The sequence below is a fragment of the Bos mutus genome, chromosome 10 (genome assembly GCF_027580195.1).
Source record: "Bos mutus isolate GX-2022 chromosome 10, NWIPB_WYAK_1.1, whole genome shotgun sequence".
Classification (NCBI taxonomy): Eukaryota; Metazoa; Chordata; class Mammalia; order Artiodactyla; family Bovidae; genus Bos; species Bos mutus.
In genome coordinates, this window is record NC_091626.1 from 15,676,603 (window position 1) to 15,692,687 (window position 16,085).

The following is a 16,085-nucleotide window of genomic DNA, read 5'->3' on the forward strand; positions in this document are numbered from 1 at the left end:
TAGGTGCTAAAGAAAAAGTGAAAAGCATCTATAACCACTGTTAATATTTTGATGTTTTTCCCAATCTTTTTGTTGTTGTTGTATATATACATTTTTTTAAACAGTTTAGAATCACTCTCTGTAGTAGATTTTGTATTTTTTTCCCCTCAACAGGATTATTTCCTCTTGTTATTGAATATTTATTGAGCATTTTAAGCACTAATACTCATAATCAGGACATTCTGTAAAAATGTATGGAATAATCTCACTCCTGCCATCATGAAACATTGTTTTTTAATCTGTCATTTACAAAGGGATCTCATAATTTGCTTTCTGTAGCAATTAGTGAGGTCAGGTATCTTTTTCATATCCTTTTAACTGTTATAGAATGGCCTTGATTTTCTTTCCCCTCTTTTTTCATTGTGATTAGTGTTGTTTTTTGGAAAAATATATTGTGAGACCTTTTATATATATATAGCAAGGGTAGTAAAACCTTGTCACATTTGCTAAAGATATTTTCTTTAATTTGACTGTCTTTTCATTTTACTTGTGGTTTGTTAGTTTTAGAAAATTTTAGTTCTATTTACTAAGGAATTTTTAAAAAATTACTACTTTTATGCTTAGAAAATCGCTATTAATCTTTATTTTCTCTAATAGTTTTATGGTTTTGTATTTTTACATTTAATATTTTAGTCCCTCTAAGCTGATTTATATTTTGGCAAATGGTACAAAGCCAAGGTCTAATTTTAGATGTTTTCCCCCCTAACATTTATTGAATCTTCTTTCCCCTGCTGATCAATGATACAATCTTTATCATTATACTAAAATATTTTAAAACTAGAGTATGTTTCTGGCCTACTGTTCTGTTCCATTGATCGGTCTATCACTTCTTAGGCCAATTGCACATTATCATAGTTATTACCCATATAATAAGATAGTATAAACCTTCCTTTTACTCAGTGAAAATCTTTTGAAAAAAGAAATCTACCCTTGGAGAAAGAATATTGAATTTAAAAAGCTTATCTGCGGCCTAGTTTCTTAAACCCAATTCCTTAAACTATTTTGAAACTACACCAAAACGCATATGGTTTTATAAGTTCCTGGTTTCTGCTGTACCCATCTGTTGCTTGTTAACATATTTTAGGACTCCAAATAGGAGTTATCTCTCAACACATACACCATGATGCAATAATAAAATGTTCTGTACAGTGGTATTACTGTATTTCCCATGTAAGCAATTACTAAAGTAAATACTCATACCAAACATTTGAAAGTTTTACTTAGAACTTTACAAGAAGTAATCCATTAATGAATTTATCAAAAATCTATGGTTAAGGGACTTCCTTTGTGGTCCAGTGGTTAAAACTCTGTACTCCCAATGCAGGGGGCCTGGGTTCAATCCCTGGTAGGGGAACTAGATTCCACATGCTGCAGCTAAGACCTTAGACAGCCAAATAAATAAAAATAAATGTATTTTTTAAAAAAATCCACGGTTAAATATACAACCGTAATTTTTTTTTTTTTTTAAAGTACTCCTTATTCTCAGGAATTACATTTTGACATGAGGGATATGAGAAAGAATTGCAAATTGTTTATACTTTAAGTTGCCTATCATAGCTGGCTTCTTAAGCAAGTACTTTAACCATCTGATGATATAGTTGCTAGACCAAATCTTGACATTGGAGGGAAAGATAATTAACTTGACTGTTAAGTACAGATGTTAAGAAAATTTCAGGTTTAATACTCTAGAATAAAACAGGTAATTGTTAACTATCAATATATGTGTTTAAATTGTATAGAACTTGAATGATGAAATAGAATTATGAAAAATGACACCTATAGCTATGAGCAAGAGTAGCACTCATTAAAAATCAGTCCTTAAAAGATAATTTACAATTTACAACAATGCATTGTCATCTGTCAACAAATAATGAGTGAGAATGAATAAACATTTAATTTTGGTTTTCATTTCTGGTTAATTTGGTACTATTTTTAGTAATTATGAAAACAGTGTAATAAGGAAGCTTTAAAGTTACTGGATAACCCTGTGAAGTAAAACAGTGAAAAGTGGTATTCAGAATAGGATTATGAATGTCTGGAGATAGTTATTTATTCTGTTTTTCTATTTTATAGGTGTACCTTTATCTACACAGTGGGGACCTCAAGGCTATTTCTACCCAATCCAGATTGCACAGTATGGGTTAAGTCACTACAGCAAGAATCTAACTGAAAAACCCCCTCATATAGAGGTATATGAAACAGCAGAAGACAGGGACAAAAACAGCAAGCCCAATGACTGGACTGTGCCCAAGGGCTGCTTTATGGCTAGTGTGGCTGATAAGTCAAGATTCACCAATGTTAAACAGTTCATTGCTCCAGGTAAGTCCTGCTTTATGTGTGTTTGCTAATTTTATGTTGATTTATGGCACCTGATACTCCCTTAAAATGGTTTTTATGGTTGTAAAAATCACATTAGTAGATGCCTTGATATTACATAGATAAAGACACAAATAGTGTCACCCAAATGAAATCTAAAAAAGGATCAGCTAAAAAGTTCAAGGTTATATAAGGAATATTTACTGTGTGAAGAGCCAGGCCACAAGAACCAGGTTACTGCATGAGGGCTTTCTCCTTCCAGAGCTCTATATCCCATAGGAATGAAGTTCCTCAGTTTAATATTTAAGCATAGTATTCATCTTTTAATTTTCAAACTATTTTGCATTAAAGTAGAAATTTTTCTTTCTAGAGAGAGCCATCCTTTCCTTTGCCTATTTTTTACCAGTAGCTTTTTATTTTTTCAAGTTAATATAGCATCACCAACCAGGCCTGCTTCCTATGTGGAATTTTGTTAATGTGCTAGATTGTTTCAAACTTCATATAAAGCCATTTCATTAATAAAATCTTTTATAAAATCAAATTAACTTTATGCAACATTTCCCCTTTTACTAAGACAGTCTCATTAATTGGGATGTAATGTATTTCTCTCCACTAATCAATATCCATGAGAATTAATGAGTTCATTAGTTAAAAAGACAATGGAATAATTTTAGTTAGCACCTCAGGCTTAGTTTTCTGTGGAGAAATGTTGTCAAGAGCAGAACTCATCCTTCCTCCCACCAGCCTTGCCAGTTGGTAAATAAAAAGAGAGAAAAGGTTAGAAGACCTTTTCTGTATTCTCTCCTTGTCCTTTATTGATGGCTGTGTAATTCACAGACCTTGAAAGCCACAATACAAATCTACTCCTTCTAGATGGCCTTAAGTAACGGATTTATGAGTGTTTAATGCAGTGCAAATAATGAGTGACCTTTAGTTTTGTATTCTGTGACTAAAACTTCTTTTATCCTGTGGCATTCTGTGATATTCTAGTACACAGAGCATCTTTGCCTATTGTAAAACAACAAGCTTGGCTGGGTGAGAAAGTACATGGAGATGTTTAAGAATATTTAGCTTATGGCTTGTAGCAGGAAATGCTTAGACTAAAAAGGACTTTTGATTTTGGGTTCTTCTAGAGGGCTTATTTTTACACTGATGAATAGTGTAGTCTGGATTAGGGTGGAAAACAGCAGCCCTCATCTTGATCTCCTCAAGGGCTGAGAAGCTTTTTAGAACCATCCCTTGAATTCTGTTCTATTTAGAGCAGTAAAAGAAACTGAGCATATTATAAGCAAACAGTAGCAGCAACAGGAAGAAGAAACATTTTGTTGTTCGATTTCTTCTTCCTTCTTCTTCCTGCTGCTGCTACTGTTTGGTTTTAATATGCTCAGTTTCTTTTATTCGTAGAAGTCAACTTTCCGAGAGTCAGCTGTCTTCATACTATAGATATGCAAGAGAAATTTCCTGTTTGACTATTTGCCAAATAGAACAGCTCTTACTATTTTTTCAGTCTCTGAACCCTTTGGCTTCAGAATTATCAACATCGTTTTTTACTATGTTTCAATCCACTATCCTTTTTCTTTTTAATCCTCACAGTTTCCTTGCAAAGTAATATTATCTCTACTTAACACATGAAGAAACCAAGGCTAAAAGATATATCTTGTTGAACATCTCAAAGCTAGTAAGTGTTGGAGTTAATAATTCAAACTAGGTTTGTTTAACTCCAAAACCTATGCGTTCCCCTCCATCTCCCCCAGTATTCCTCACTTTGTTGACTATAGGAGCCCATTGCTTAATTTCCAGAAGTTTTATTCACAATTCCAGTGAATGTTTGAAAACAAACCTATCATCTCCAACGATGGGTGATTAAGAGCATGTACTTTATAGAGCCAGACTAAACAACCTGGGTTCAACTCTTTGTACCTTAGGCAAGATACTTTTCTGTCTCTGTTCATCATCCATAAAGAGTAATAATGGCACTACTCTTGTAATTGTTATAATAGCCAAATGAATTAATGTGTAAAGCACTTAGAACACAGTAAATACTTACCAAATATTAATTAAATAAAAAATTTGGGGGGAATTCCCTGGCAGTCCAGTATTTAGGACTCCATGCTTCTACTGTGAGGGGCTGGGTTCAGTTGCTGATGGGGGAACTACGATCCCACAAGCATGCAGCATAGCCAAAAAAAAAAAAAATTTTGAAATTGGTTTTCAAAAACTCACTCAAAACATCATTTGATGTTTAAGATGTTCTCATTCTTCATACAACTTCCATAATTGTCTGATCCATCAATTCATATCTAACCGTTCTTCTCTTCTAGCCTCTTTCTTGTAATACTATGTGTGGAACCAGCTTTTGGCTATTTTTTTTTCTTTTTGTAGAATAGGTATATTAGCCAGCCATTGATTATTGATCAACCAGTTTTGATCTAGAAAAGGCAGTTTGACCACAGTGTATATGCTAAGGCCATTAACCCTGCTGATGTAAACTAGACAGGCCAAAAGGTAAAAGAGCTTTGGTCTGATGCTCACAAGCCATCATGGGCTCAACAGTTCTGTCATTTGTTTGTGGTTAACTTAGTAAAAATACAAATTAAAAAAATAATAATCCAACATATAAAATATTGATGTATTAATTTTGTATGGTCAGTGGTTATCAAGGATGAATTGCAAGTAACTTTTAAATACAGAGAGAAACCTTCTATTCTAACCAGTATTTTTTGGTATATTTTTTCCCCTACAGAAACCAGTGAAGGTGTATCCTTGCAACTGGGGAACACAAAAGATTTTATTATTTCATTTGACCTCAAGTTCTTAACAAATGGAAGTGTGTCTGTGGTTCTGGAGACGACAGAAAAGAATCAGCTCTTCACTGTACATTATGTCTCAAATACCCAGCTAATTGCTTTTAAAGAAAGAGACATATACTATGGCATCGGGCCCAGAACATCATGGAGCACAGTTACCCGGGACCTGGTCACTGACCTCAGGAAAGGAGTGGGTCTTTCCAACACAAAAGCTGTCAAGCCAACAAGAATAATGCCCAAGAAGGTGGTTAGGTTGATTGCGAAAGGGAAGGGCTTCCTTGACAACATTACCATCTCTACCACAGCCCACATGGCTGCCTTCTTCGCTGCCAGTGACTGGCTGGTGAGGAACCAGGATGAGAAAGGCGGCTGGCCGATTATGGTGACCCGTAAGTTAGGGGAAGGCTTCAAGTCTTTAGAGCCAGGGTGGTACTCCGCCATGGCCCAAGGGCAAGCCATTTCTACATTAGTCAGGGCCTATCTCTTAACAAAAGACCATATATTCCTCAATTCAGCTTTAAGGGCAACAGCCCCTTACAAGTTTCTGTCAGAGCAGCATGGAGTCAAGGCTGTGTTTATGAATAAACATGACTGGTATGAAGAATATCCAACTACACCTAGCTCTTTTGTTTTAAATGGCTTTATGTATTCTTTAATTGGGCTGTATGACTTAAAAGAAACTGCAGGGGAAAAACTCGGGAAAGAAGCGAGGTCCTTGTATGAGCGTGGCATGGAATCCCTTAAAGCCATGCTCCCCTTGTACGACACTGGCTCAGGAACCATCTACGACCTCCGGCACTTCATGCTTGGCATTGCCCCCAACCTGGCCCGCTGGGACTATCACACCACCCACATCAATCAACTGCAGCTGCTTAGCACCATTGATGAGTCCCCAATCTTCAAAGAATTTGTCAAGAGGTGGAAGAGCTACCTTAAAGGCAGCCGGGCAAAGCACAACTAGAGCTCAGAACCAAAATCCTACGTCAGCCTCTGCTGTACACAGAAACTAGAGGCTCTGTGTCAGCAGAGCATAGGCACATTTTAAAAGGTTGTATACTAGGTTTTTGTGGATTACATCAAAGTGATAAATGATCCTTAAAACCAGTCTTCTGAGATAATTGCATTCCATGGGTTTAGTGTTTAGAATGTCGATGGCATTTATAGCAGAAAAGTGTTTAGTCAGTGGGCTGAATGAAGATGTTTAACTTGGCCTCGCTTATCACCCTGTTCAGTTCCACAGGTAGTCCAGTTCTCTCGATTTGGGAAAGACAATGGTAAGTAGCTCTTGATGGCCAGCTGTCCAGCACTTGTCTGAAAACTTAGTATGGGGCTCTTTTAAAATGTGGTTATTTATGTTTATGTTGAAAGCAGACTTTAAAAAATAATGTGCTAAAATACAGTAAATATGTACTTGTAGCCTGAATAGTGGACTGTGTGCAACTTTAAAAATGATTTTTCTTTTCTATAAATTAATTTCTTAGGGGTGGATGAGCATTTGTTGTATTTGTTCAAGTTGTTATATATGGAGAATATTTTGAATTTATGGTTTGCTTGAAGTGTATAAATTAAAAACACAACCAGTGTTCAGGCTTCACAGTTATATAATGTAAGCACAACTAAAATGAAACTTGTTGACTGCACAAGAAATTACAAAACAGAACAAAAATGTTATCTGTTTTATGAAACTATCTACAATCAGTAAAGATTTGATAATCAGTATACCCCTCCTGTACCCCCATTGTGGTGGTTTCTTTTTGCCACTATCTCAAATTTTGTATTTCATTTCAGACTACACTCGAGAGTTTTGTCTATTTTGGGGGGACATTTTGGGGACATTTGGGAAATTTTACTATAAACCTAGATTTGATGAGGAGGTAGTAAGTTTAATAAGCCCACTACCACTGCCTTTTCTAGATTCTTTTCCCCTTTAAGGAAAAATATTAGGTCAGATATTATAAGGATTGTAGCAGATTTTTTTCCTACTTAGATCATTCTTGGTCTACAGCTTTCCAAACTATTGATGTACACAAAATACATAGTTTTTGTGTAAGCTTTCCAAACTTTTCTGGTGTTTTTTCTTTGCAGTTTTTAATTTTAAATTATTTCAGCTCTTGGATAAAAGTGATGCTACTATATTAGCTGTACATGTGTAATCAGACCTTTATTTTGGTTTTATATCCCACATACCTCACATAAATAGGCATCATAGCCCTCACACCCTGGGCAGTGTCTGCTCTAGGACTTAGGCAGTAGGTCAGAACTGAGGGAGGTTGATTTTGCTGTCTCTGTTTTAGTGTATGACAATACAGTAAATCAATACAATAACTTATACAGATTGGAAATACGAGATCCGGTACTTTCAGAGGACTGAGTCTGACACACGCAGTGCAGTGTGTGTGACCTATATGAAATGCACATCAAGAGCGAGGTGGGCACCTGCCTGCCACTGCATCTTGCCTGGACTTAGTCTACCAACACCACTCAGAAATGGCAAAATGCATACATGCCTTTGTGCAACATATATGTTGTATCAGCAGCCGGAACGAAGACCTACAACTGACATGAAACTGTTAATCACTAAGTCGTGTCCAACTCTTTGTGACCTCATAGACTGTAGCCCGCCAGGCTTCTTTGTCCATGGAATTCTCGAGGCAAGAACACTAGAGTGAGTAGCCATTCCCTGGCTCCAGGGGAACTTCCCAACCCAGGGACTGAACCTGGGTCTCCTACATTGCAGGCAGAGTCTTCACCATCTGAGCCACCAGGGAAGCCCATGGAAACTGGCCATGGAAAAATAAGTTGAAACTCCCAGTTTAACTGACCACACGTCAATTTTGCCACAACAGTTCCCCCTAGCTGTTGACCTTTGTAGTCTTCATACATTAGATGTCTCAATAAGAATATCTAGACTCCTTTTTTTATTTTATTTTCACCGCTCAAAAATAAAGTTTCTCCAGTCTGGAAATCCTTTTTACGCCATTGTACTTGTTATTATTTAGAGCAGTCCAGACTTCTGCCTTCTGTTTGCATACTGCTACTTCAGATTGAGGGGATCAGTGAAAACAGTGTGGTACTGCTTCTGTGACAAATCCCAGTGCCTTAACAATGTGGCTGTCTTTTCTCACTGAAAATAGAAAGACATTTTGATCTAGAAATGGCATTGCAATTTCTTTGCTGTTGGTCTCATACTGCCTTCCATGTTGCAACAGCAACTCGATTTTTCCTGTGATCCCAGGATTTTCAAAGAGGGTGAGTTGAACCTGTAGCATCCCTGGCAGTACAAACCAGTGGTTCTCAAACTTTAGAATGCCTCAGAATCACCTGGGAGCTTACTAAAATACAGATTCCAGATATCCAGTAAATCTGCCAGTGAAGCATGGTAGTCTGAATTTTTAAAATACGCATTCAGGTAATTCTGAGGCAAATGATCTGAGGGACATATGTGGGGAAACACTGCCCAAGACCATCTGTCATTTTTGTTCCTAAACACATGGAGTTTTCTAGGGTTTTAAATCATGCAAAATGTTTAGTCTGAGATTAGAGAAAATGGGGAAGGTATTTTGCCTTTTTTTTTTTTTTTAATTCTTTAAATTTTTCCTTGTTCCAAGATTATGGGTATTAGTTGTTTACACTTATCTTGAGTTAGCTTTGATGTTTAATTAAATCTATTGCCACTTCAGTTATAAAACCAGCCAAAAGTTTCCAGATAAAGGTCAAGTTTGACCCTTTCAGAGTTACTGTACATAAAGGCTTCATCCAAAAACCATCCAGTGTACGTGAGCAAATACAAGAAATGACACACAAGCACAACTCTTCCGATGTGGCAGTCCTTTTTCTTTATAGGTGTGCAAAAGTTTCACTGAAAGCTGCTATTTTCATCCTCCTTGTGATTGTTTTTCTTGTTTCTCCATTGTACATGTGGGTTATAGACCATATGTTAAATATGCAATAACGTGTTTACTGGATGCCCTTCTGAAGGGTAGTCCTTTGTAAAGCTGTACAGACTTTGCAGTTTAAGCACAATGTGCACATGTTAGTTTTATACACAGCAAAACTTGATTTTTTGCAGATGGAAAGGTATTTTGTTTCTATACAAAGTAAATGGATTGTTTGTGCTTAACGTAAAGCTGCTTTATATAATTGTAAAATAAAGTTTTTATCTTAAAAGGACTATACCTGGATGTTTCTCTTCTCTGTTTATTCTAAGATTACTTGAGCCCGGCAAGCAGATTTCTGACCGTTTTCGGTTCAGCTGGTGGCAACTAGTCACACAATAAATGTTCGTGAAAGGTGTATGAGACCCTTTAAGACAAATTGGGGAATATCATAAGGGCCTTCACCCTAAGGAGGTTTAGTCCTGGGTGGGGTGGTGGAGAACACAGTGTCCACAAACAGTTTCAGAAAAATAAAATGCCAAATGATATGGTCAGTCAGGGAGGGTGTTACAGAGGAGATGGAGCTAAGCAGGGGCTTTAGGCCTGGGTGCCAGCTGGGAGAAGAAGAGGTAATGTGAGCGAAAGCAGGGTGCCATGACAGTGGTGAGGACGCCTTTTCCCATGCTAATGCAGGCTGGTAACCGTTTTTGACTCATTCTGATTTAATTGAAAATTTATTCTTGTATTTTCCATGTTACCCTCTTCTCTAGAACAAAAAACGTTACTTAATCTTTTCCCCTCTTCCTTTCAGAGAGTAATGATTTAGGCTCCCAAGTATGTATGAAATCAGAGACCAGTCTGGCTTTCTGTTATGTTTCATTGTACATTATTTTTTAGGTTATAAATATTCCATACCATTTGTATGTTGGAGTTCCAGTTGATCACCAGTCAACTTTTTCTAGCTAATGAGTGCGTATCCTTTGACAGGCTGCTAATCAGCATTGTTGGCATTTCTTCCTTCTCTCTCATCCTCAGTTGGGAAACAGCCATCAGGATACAAGCAGTTCTTGGTCTGAATGAGGTCTCAGGCTGCTCTTGCCTTAATTTTGCTATTTGTAGCCAAACTGTTAATACATCAACCGTTCCACTTCAGCACACTGAGCGTCACATATTAGCCTCCCTATAGCCCTTGAGGTGGGTCAGACCCTCCATGCTACAGAGAGCCTATTTCATGGTCTGGTGAGCTCTGCTTTCCTGAGAATGCTTTCTCTGTCTCCAGAGGGCTCTGATGGCCACTGTGTGCCCTGTGACTGCCTCCTCCGGCATGACTGTAGACAGGGTTAGTCCCTCACTCAATCTGGGCCAGTCAGTCTCTTCCCAGGAACTGGAAATTGGGATGAATTAAGAAAGAAAAAACAAAACTGAAGCAGATACACAATGAAAAGCAGAGATGAGAACAGAATCTTGGCAGTGCTCCAGGCCCTAGATCCAGTGCATTTCTGAGGCCTGCTGCATTCTGCTGTGGTTCCGTAAGCTACCACTGTATCCTTAAGATAAATGAATCCTGCTTAACAACATAGTGTTTCTATTACAAACAAAAACATAATGTGAGTTCTGCATTTTCCTTTGGTCTGGACCACTGTATTTGCTCGGGCTGCCATTTTTTAAAATGCCATAGAAATGTGTGGCTTAAATAGTGGGAATTTATTTCTTTGCAGTTCTGGAGGCTATAAGTCCAAAATCCAGATGTCATCAGGGGTAGTTTCTTCTGAGGCCCCTTCCCTTGGCATGCAGATGGCCACCTTCTTGCTGTGTCCTCACGTGGTATTGCCTGTGTTCTAACCTGTCATACTAAATCGGGGCCCATTAATTCACAAACCTCATTTTACCTTAGCTACCTCTATAAGAGGCTTCCCTCAAAGTTCAGTTGGTAAAGAATCTGCCTGCAATGAGGGAGACCTGGGTTCGATCCCTGGGTCAGGAAGATCTGCTGGAGAAGGAAATGGCAACCCATTCCAATATTCTTGCCTGGAGAATCCCATGAACAGAAGAGCCTGGCACGCTACACTCCATGGGGTCACAAGAGTCGGACATGACTTTGCAACAAAACAACCACCACCTCTTGAAAGGTCCTCTCTCCAAATACAGTCACAATCTGAGGTCCTAGTGGTTAGGACTTCACCATGGAATTGGGACACAATTCAGCCCATTAGCAACCACTCTTTACTCTGTAAGTGCACTGAAACCGAACTAGCCAGAGTTGCCATTTAATTTGTTGACCCCCAAGCTTAAGGCCAAAACTCAGAGATCTTTAGGGCATGTTCAATGAGCTGAAATCTAGACCTGGGACTCAGAAAACCGGGCTCTCTGGCTCTGCTGTTATCGCGTCAGGAACTTACTCCACCCCTGGGCATCAGCTGCTTCCTAATATAGTCCAGTAAGAGAGAACTGGTTGATCTTAAAGTTTTTAAAATAAACTACCAAAAAGTAATCACTAAACTTAAGCAGTGGTGCTAGAAAAATATATGGACACCATCATCAGCTGCTAGTTTTTATCCTTCCTGCCATGTGCTATTTCTATTAGCCCATTCTGAATATAGAACTCCAAAGTATTGCAAAAAGTATATTCAGATGCAGAATATATCAAAATTGTAGGTTATGGTGAGATTTTTTTTTCATGACAATTTAAAAAATATCAAGTCTGCATTATTGTAGCTATTATAAATAGTGAACAATATAGGGACAAAATACTGTCTTTCATTATACCAGCTCATTAAGGATGTCAAATCAAAACTGGATGTGAATTTAAATGCTGTACTAGTGATGAGTTTCAGTGTTTGCTGCTCACTTTCTGGTGGAAAAGATACAGTTACCATCTGGTAAGTATGATTGGTAACTTGTGTGTGGATGCTGCATTTCCTGAATGTTAAGTAGCAGCAACACTGTGTAATTTTGCTAATCCTTTTTCAGGAGTAGGATTTTGTGAAATGACAGGACTGCAAAGTAAACCATCAAAGAGGAGCTGTAGCCAAGAAAACAGCAAAAGAAGAAAAAAGTCCTGTGAAGGGTCAGAAATAGAGCAACCCACAAACTGGTGGTAAACACACAGTTCAGGTAGAGTATTATCAGGCAACCCCACACTGCCTCTAAGCTGAGCACCTGGAAGAGCCAGTGCCTTCCTGGGATTTTGCTCTGTTCTCATCGGCACCCGGAGGTAAGAATGACTGCTCCATTTCAGCTTAGAAAATCTAGTAGTGTTAACTAGTGTGCGTAGTTGCTTAGTTGTATCCGACCGACTCTTTGCAACTCCACGGGCTATAGCCCACCAAGCTCCTCTGTCCATGGAATTCTCCAGGCAAGAATACCAGAGTGGGTTGCCATTTCCTCCTCTAGAGGATCTTCCCGACCCAAGGATCGAACCTAGGTCTCTTGTGTCTCTTGCATTGCAGGTGGATTCTTTACCCGAAGTCCCTGAGATCCGGTGGGGGTAGAAGGGTCTTTGGCAAAAGTGCATGATCTTAATTTAATACCTGTTATTCTGCCTTTGCTTTTTTAATACGGGTGAAATGAAATCTCTGCAATTCAATGGAATATAGGGTGGGAGGCCCCAAACTAATTCTCAAATTCCATCGATGGTGTGGCAAGGTAATCAGGAGAAGAGTGCATCATCTCCACTCCTATGGGCAACAAAAAGAGATGCTGCCTCCATCTGGAAACACCCACCAGAAGGAGTCACCCAGGTAGCTTATCAGCTAGAGCTCTGAGCTTATCGGCTAGAGCTCTGAGCGTCAGGGTACAGCAAACTATGGTTCTGGATTGGTGTTTCTAGATCATTTTTGCTTGGGAAGAAGTACCACTGTTATCCCCCAAACTCGACCTCATGTACAGCTCAGCCTAACTCGGGTGGTAGATGAGAAAACAAAACACTGTTTAAGTAACTCTCTCAAGGTCATGCAACTCTTTTCACGTGTTCCCTGTCTCAGGACAGCAGAGGTAAGATGCTGTGCCTGCCCTGAGCCACAGCCAGAAGTGCTCTTCCTCTGATGGGCTTTGCGTAGCCTCCCCTTCCCCAAATCAGAGCCAAGCAGTAGTGGGCTCAGGCAAAAGGACTCCATGTACTCGCCTTTTAATTCTTTTGTCAGTCTCAGGAGGAAGTACTATGTGAACTTCACAGATAAAAAAGGAACTTGCAGAAGTCAAACAATTTGCCAGAAGTCACTCAGTAATTTGACAGTGTGGTATGTCTGCCCCCAGATTCCATGTTCCAAACCATCATCCCCAAGCAATAGCCACGATCCACTATCTCCTGACTCCACCCCAGGGGGCTCGACTAGGGATGCAGGTCACAGCCCCAGTCTTGGCCCAAGATGGGTAAATGAGCCCATTTCATCTGGGGATGCTATCAGAACTGCTGAAATGGATACTTGCTCCACTGAATGATTAGAAGAGCCCAGAAAAAGGAGGTTTCTTCAGCGATCAGGTCTCCTTGATATGTGCCCTGCTTATTCTGCATCCCCGGACTATTTACATTAGATTTTGGATGACAGCATCGCAGCCCTTCCAAGCCCCTCTAACACCCTCCTGCTGTTTACTGTCTTCCATAATGGACTTTCAAAACTCTATATGCCACAGAATAAGATCTAAGGAGAGTGTGTCTGTGTGTGCATGTGCACACACACACATGAAAAGGCACAGGAACCATCTGACAGGAGTCATAGCAGCCAGTTACCAGCACTGCCAGCTGCTGGGGAGACACTGATGACTGAGAATGGGTCCCTGCCCTCTCTAATCAGTGAGGTAATAGATTCAGGAGGCACACGTATTGTCTGCTATGAAAACAAAATATTTTAAAATATTACAAATTCCAAATCAGAATTCGCAGTAATGAAATTCTAAAGAAACTTGCTACATTAAACTTCTTAGCATCTTTCCATTCGTCTAGTTTATCCTTAGGGTGGTCCTAGGGGACCAGTGAAGTGGGCATCCCCTTTAACGGCTGAATGCAGGCCTCCCTGCGGCTTCTCATTTACTCCATCCCCCCCAAACAAACCAGTTCCCCAGAGTCCTCAGCACTGAACTCTCTGGGAGATGGGTCAGGGTCACAGTGAGCCCCAGACCCATGTGTGTGAGCGTGTACACACAAACGCACACACGCAGTGCAGCCTGCCCACCCCCTTGGGAAATTCAGAACTCAGCCCAGGCCTGGTGGGCCCAGCAGATCCTGAGGGCAAAAGCTACAGAGAAGTAAGGTTAACAGAAAACCCAAAGAAGTCAGGGAAACCACACACAGCTGCTGTCTTTTCAGTGGGAAGGAGACTCTCCCCACACTGGAACCACCCAGAAGAAATGCCCCAGCTGTCTTGTGGTTTAAAGAATAATTCCAATTCTCAGTTTAGGAAAAGGAGTTTAAAGCCAGGACCCTGCCCGTTCCCCTAAGCCCCGCCTCGCAGACCCCTCCCCAAAGTTATCTCCCACCCTTCTCTCACCCTGAGCAAGTTACCCTTGAAATCAGAGACTCTTGGGCTAAACTGTGATTCCTGTCAAAATGTGAACTAAATTGTAAGCTGTTAGTTATGTCAGGTATACCTTGGTATAAATGGAGTGACTGCATCCTTTTTAAGAGTGTTTTGCTGGAGACTTCTCTGGTGGTCCTGTGGTTGGGAACCCACCTGCCAATGCAAGGGACATGAGTTCAATTCCTGGGACCAGGAAGATTCCACATGCCTCAGGCGACTAAGCCTGTGTGCCACAACTACCGAAGGCCGTGCACCCTAGAGTCCACACTCCACAACAAGAGAAGCCCACACGCCACAACCAGAGAATAAACACCCCCTTGCTGCAACTAGAGGAAGCCCACATGCAGCAACAAAGACCCAGCACAGCCCAAAAATAATTTAAAAAAAAAAAGAAAAAAAACCCTTAATTTTTTACTAGGTGAACCAAACAGAACACATTTTTAAACTAGATTTAACTCATGGGTGACCGAAAGTATTGGGCTTCCCTGGTAGCTCAGTGGTAAAGAATCCTCCTGCCCATACAGGAGACACTGGTTTGATCCCTGGGTGGGGAAGATCACCTGGAGAAGAAAATGACAACCCACTCCAGTATTCTTGCCTGGGAAATCCCTGGTGGGCTACAGTCCATGGGGGTCACAAAGAGTTAGACACGAGTTAGCAACAATAACAACAAACCTGGCATTATCTTAGGATTTCCTAGGTATTTATACAGGCCCTTACCCCCAGTTGATAATGAGATCTACCCATTATCTAACCCCCATTGTTCCTACTGGAGTATTAGCATTTCTTGATTTTACATGATAAGAGTTATCTCAGTTCTTCTCTGTGCTGTGACAGTTCTTCCAAGGCTCTGCTCAGCTCCAAGATCCAAATTAAAGCCGCACTTCAGCCATAAAGCATCTCTGACAGCCTGAACTGCAGCCCTCTCCCCTCCAGCTCCTGTGGGCATTCTGAAGGAACCCATGATGAGCTATATTGTAATGCCTGAGCCCTTTGACTCAGTTGTCAACACCCATTCTCTAAACCAGTGGTTCTCATTAGGGCAATGTCTGCCACCTAGGGGACATTTAGCATTGTCTGGAGATATTTGGGGCTTCCCAGGTGGCGCTAGTAGTAAAGAACCTGCCTGCCAATGCGGGAGACATAAGAGATGCCAGTTTGATTCCTGGGTTGGGAAGATCCCCTGGAGGAGAGCATAGCAATCCACTCCAGTATTCTTGCCTGGAGAATCCCATCGACCAAGGAACCTGGCAGTAGATATTTTCATGGCCAAGTTTGGGCAGTAGATATTTTCATGGCCAAAGTTTGGGGGCCAAAGATATTTTCATGGCCAAAGTTTGAGGCACCTAGTGGGTAGAGGCTAGGAGTTTACTGAACATCCTACAACACATGGGATGGCCTCCCACAACAAAGAATTATCCAGCACAGATGTCAGTAGTCCTGAGGTTGAGAAAAACTGCCCTCAGCTGACCCTGAATAAGCCACTTGAGGTCAGGTCTGTGTCTTGTTTAATGCTGTGCCTGAAGGTCTAT

At 40.2% G+C, this 16,085-nt stretch overlaps 1 protein-coding gene across 3 annotated transcripts in view; it reads left to right on the forward strand.

Moving 5' to 3' along the window:
* GLCE (glucuronic acid epimerase) overlaps window positions 1-9,332 on the forward strand; it is a 109,680-nt gene extending 100,348 nt beyond the window's left edge. For all 3 annotated transcript variants that reach the window (XM_070377349.1, XM_070377351.1, XM_070377350.1), the window contains 2 exons: window positions 2,113-2,358; window positions 5,099-9,332. In XM_070377349.1, the coding sequence (XP_070233450.1) occupies window positions 2,113-2,358; window positions 5,099-6,123 (1,271 nt within the window). In that variant the 3' untranslated portion in view covers window positions 6,124-9,332. The remainder of the gene's footprint in view (window positions 1-2,112; window positions 2,359-5,098) is intronic.
* Window positions 9,333-16,085: the final 6,753 nt, after the last annotated feature.